Source organism: Gorilla gorilla, chromosome 10 (genome assembly GCF_029281585.2).
Source record: "Gorilla gorilla gorilla isolate KB3781 chromosome 10, NHGRI_mGorGor1-v2.1_pri, whole genome shotgun sequence".
Classification (NCBI taxonomy): domain Eukaryota; kingdom Metazoa; phylum Chordata; class Mammalia; order Primates; family Hominidae; genus Gorilla; species Gorilla gorilla.
In genome coordinates, this window is record NC_073234.2 from 45,248,428 (window position 1) to 45,252,335 (window position 3,908).

Below are 3,908 nucleotides of genomic sequence, written 5' to 3' on the forward strand. Positions count from 1 at the left end.
TAACGACAGAAAACCCCCACCCGATGGAACCATAAAAAACATAATAGACAAGACGATTTAATTCTTCAGCTAAAACAGCGGAAGAGGTGATTTATTATATGGTTGTTATACTCGGCCACAAATAAACACAGAAATAGTCCAGAATGTCACAGGTCCAGGGCAGAGGACCAACATGGGCATTTTGTTTATGAGCAAGGTGGGTCTCAGAGGTGATCGGCGATCAGAGGGCGATGAAGTTCTAGATCCATTGAGACAAGCTCTAGACAGTAGCATGCAGTCCCACAACTTGTACCAGCATCCCCAGCGTCTGGCATTCCATGTTTCTGCTCCTGTGGCCTCCACGGTGCAACAAGCTAGCGGTTTACTTGGACCTCTGCCTCATCTTTCTTCTTTTGCGCTTCAGCCTGAAAAGCAGACACAGGAATGGAATACACCTCAAACTAGAGTTGTCTTTCCCTCCCACATTAAATCAAACGTCCACATAAAGAATGAGGTGGTAAAATGAACAAGCACTACGGTTCTATCGTTCTCTGTTCTGTTAAATCCTTGGCTCTAGGGAGAAAACACTCAAACGTTTTTCTCCTAAAGATCTTTTAAGATTTCCAAACCAAATGTTTCTCCTAAGTTTTGTCCAAGGAACTTCCCTCCTCCTGGGCTGGCAAAGTCTCAACGTACCTGCGCATTCGCTTCTTCCTCCACTAGCAACCGATCACAAGCAGCACATAATTAAAAAAAAAAAAAAAAAGGGATGAAGCTTATTAGTAGGCTTAGCAGGGATATGAAATGCACTCTTTAGAACCGGACAGATTCTTAACCAAGAAGTATGAAAGATTGGTCGTAACAACTACATCAGTAACTTGGACACCCTCCCAACATAAGATCAGAATTCCACCCTTTTCTAATCCCACCCTCTCTACCCATAGCACCTAACCGCTAGCTCTCTCACAAACTACCTTCTCTCTCCCACCAGCTCTTGGGCACCCTTGAAACCCAGTAGTTCAGGAGGTATGGCGGACTTGCCTTCGTCTCCCCGCTACTACTCGCCAACTCCTACCTCCCAAGCTTACTACCAGGAACCGCTCACCTTGGCTCTCATGGCGCAGAGGTTTCTACAGGGAAAGAGAGAAAGGCTACAGTTAGTTTGCTGTGATGATGCTAAGTGCCGAGATCAGATGTCTATGGATTGTACACGGAATCCGAACGCAGGAACCAAAAACACTCACCCAAAAAAATGGCGCTAAGGCCGAGAGAAAGCCGAAGTTCCGTCTACGGCTATTTAATGGAGCTCCGGGTGTCGTCACTTCCGCTTTCCCGCCCTTTGCCCCCCCCAAGGGCGGGGCTACCCAATGGGCGTAACAATGGTTTTCGGACCCTGTTGTAGAGGAGTAGGTTGAGTTAGTTCTCTCGGAAGACCGAGTATTTGGTTTTCGAGTTACCAATTCCCCCCCAGATTTAATATGAGGACGCTGTGTTATTTAAACGTCAGCACCTATTTCCAATATTGGACCTAGAGGTGCAGACGGGGAAAAAATAGTGACCGCCACCTTCCCTCGCATTGCTTCTTGGGAGTTGCAGTTCCCTGGAGAAGTCCTCCATTTTGCTATGGATAGGCGCGGACTGTACAGAAATTCTTGTTTTACTGGTTTGCCTTCTTTTCTTTCTTTCTTTCGTTTTTTCTTTTTTGAGACAGGATCTCACTGTGTCACCCAGGCTGGAGTGCAGTGACGCGATCTCGGCTCACCGCAATTTCCGCCTCCTGAGTACAAGCGATTCTCCCGCCTCAGCTTCCCGAGCAGCTGGGACAACAGGCGCGCGCCACTTGGCTAATTTTTGTATTTTTAGTAGAGACGAGGTTTCGCTGTGTTGCCCAGGCTGGTCTCGAACCCCTGAGCTCAAGCGATCCGCCCGCCTCGGCCTCTCAAAGTGCTGGGATTACAAGCATGAACCACCGCGCCCAGCTGGTTTGCCTTATTTTCTAAAATAAATTGCTGCAGGGTGATTCGATTCCGGAACCATCGAAGGTCCTAAGATTTCAGAACATAGGAAGATATAAAGTGGGGATTCGGGAAAGCTGCCATACTTCAAAAAATATTCTCTCACTGTTTAAGTTAGAGCAATTATTTTTCCTAAATTTCAAGAATAAAATAGCTGATTATGGTCTTTCCCCACGATGCCTGAAGCAAAATATCACTAGAGATTCCTGGCTACAATGCATCATTTTTTTCAGAAAATACGTCAGCGGGCTGGGCATGGTGGCTCATGCCTGTAATCCCAGCACTTTGGGAGGCTGAGGTGGGGGAATCTCGAGCCCAGGAAGTCGAGGCTGCAGTGACCTATGCAGTGATTCTCTAGGGGCGAAGAGCGAACCAACGGACATAGGGAGAAAATTACCTAAATCTAGGGAAAGTATGACATTTGGTGTTAAGATAAAGAACTTCCCAGTTTGATTGTATGCTCAGGTGAGAAGCACTGGAAAACAACCAGATCCCCTAAGATTTGGCTACAGGAAACTTTTGAGTTAATGGGGGATGAAAAAGAACCCTTTCCCTATAGAGACTTCATCTTACAGTTTAAAATACTGTAACATTTTGTATGTGATTGTTACAATCCCTCTTTTTTTGTGGTTTCCCTTTATTATATTCCAGGATAGCATTTCACTTTCAATCCCTGAAAAACGTTTTTAAAATTAGGTTCCAAGTAGTTGTAGTATTGTCACCACCCAAATATATATGACAATTTTTTTGAAACAAAAAAAATCCTAGCAGAATTATTTTATATCAATTCCACCAAGATTTCAACTGATGATTGCCAACTAGTTTATAAGCTCTTTGAGGGAAATTTTGTTTGCTTGTTTTTGATACGGAATGGAATCTCACTCTTGTCACCCAGGCTGGAGTGCAGTGGCGCGATCTTGGCTCACTGCAACCTCCGCCTCCTGGGTTCAAGCGATTCTCCTGCCTCAGCCTCCCAAGTAGCTGGGATTACAGGTGCCCGCCACTAAGCCTGGCTTTTTATATTTTTAGTAAAGATGGGGTTTCACCATGTTGGCCAGGCTGATCTTGATCTCCTGACCTCAGGTGATCTGCCTGCGTCGGCCTCCCAAAGTGCTGGAATTACAGGCATAAGCCACCGCACTTGGCCGTTTTTTTCTTTTTTTAATAGATTTAATTTTTTAGAACAGTTTTAGGTTCACAGCAAAATTGAGAAAGGTATAGACATTTCCCACACATATAGCCTCCCCCTTTATAAACATCACTCCACCCTGCCAGAGTGGTACATTTGTTAACAATAGAACCTACGTTGATATACCATTATCACCCCAAATCCATAGTTTAGTTTACACTAGGGTTCACTCTTGGCATTGTACATTCTTTGCCTTTGGACAAATGCGTAAGCAAGGAGAGAGAGATGAACAGGCAAAACACAGAGGATTTTTAGGGCACTAAAACTACTCTATTTTAATGGTAGATATACATCATTACACATTTGACCTGTGTTCAGTTCTGTTCACTTGTAGTATCTCTAGTTTAGCAATTCCTGACATGTAGTAAGATAAACTAATTACCCATCTGACCTTAGTCTGGCCCTGAAAACTAGTGTACCATTCTTCTTGGCTTCTTGAATTCAAGATAAACACTTGCAGTGCTGTTTTTGCAGTACACATTGTGTCCTAGCCCCAAACAAATCTTAGCAGTGAGGACTGTTTCTACTTAGAAAATTACACCACCCAACTCCAGCAGATAACTTACTATATCATCAAAGATTCTAAGATTTGTGTCTTCTGCAAGTCAAGACATTCCTCGTTTTGGGAAGGTAGAGCATAGCACTGTGGAGGAACAGTTCCAACACCACTTCAACTGACATTCTCCCCACCTCCATCAAATAAGAGCAGCATACAAAGCACATCA

At 44.3% G+C, this 3,908-nt stretch overlaps 1 protein-coding gene across 1 annotated transcript; it reads right to left on the reverse strand.

Annotated features, from left to right (window-relative positions):
• Window positions 1-56: 56 nt before the first annotated feature.
• On the reverse strand, window positions 57-1,251 carry RPL41 (ribosomal protein L41). The gene is made up of 4 exons (XM_019020271.4): window positions 1,224-1,251; window positions 1,085-1,109; window positions 676-698; window positions 57-404 (listed from the first exon to the last, which is right to left on the reverse strand). Exons 2-4 carry the CDS (start codon window positions 1,094-1,096, stop codon window positions 362-364), a joined length of 78 nt encoding a protein of 25 aa, XP_018875816.1. The 5' UTR covers window positions 1,097-1,109; window positions 1,224-1,251; the 3' UTR covers window positions 57-361.
• Between the last annotated feature and the right edge of the window lie 2,657 nt (window positions 1,252-3,908).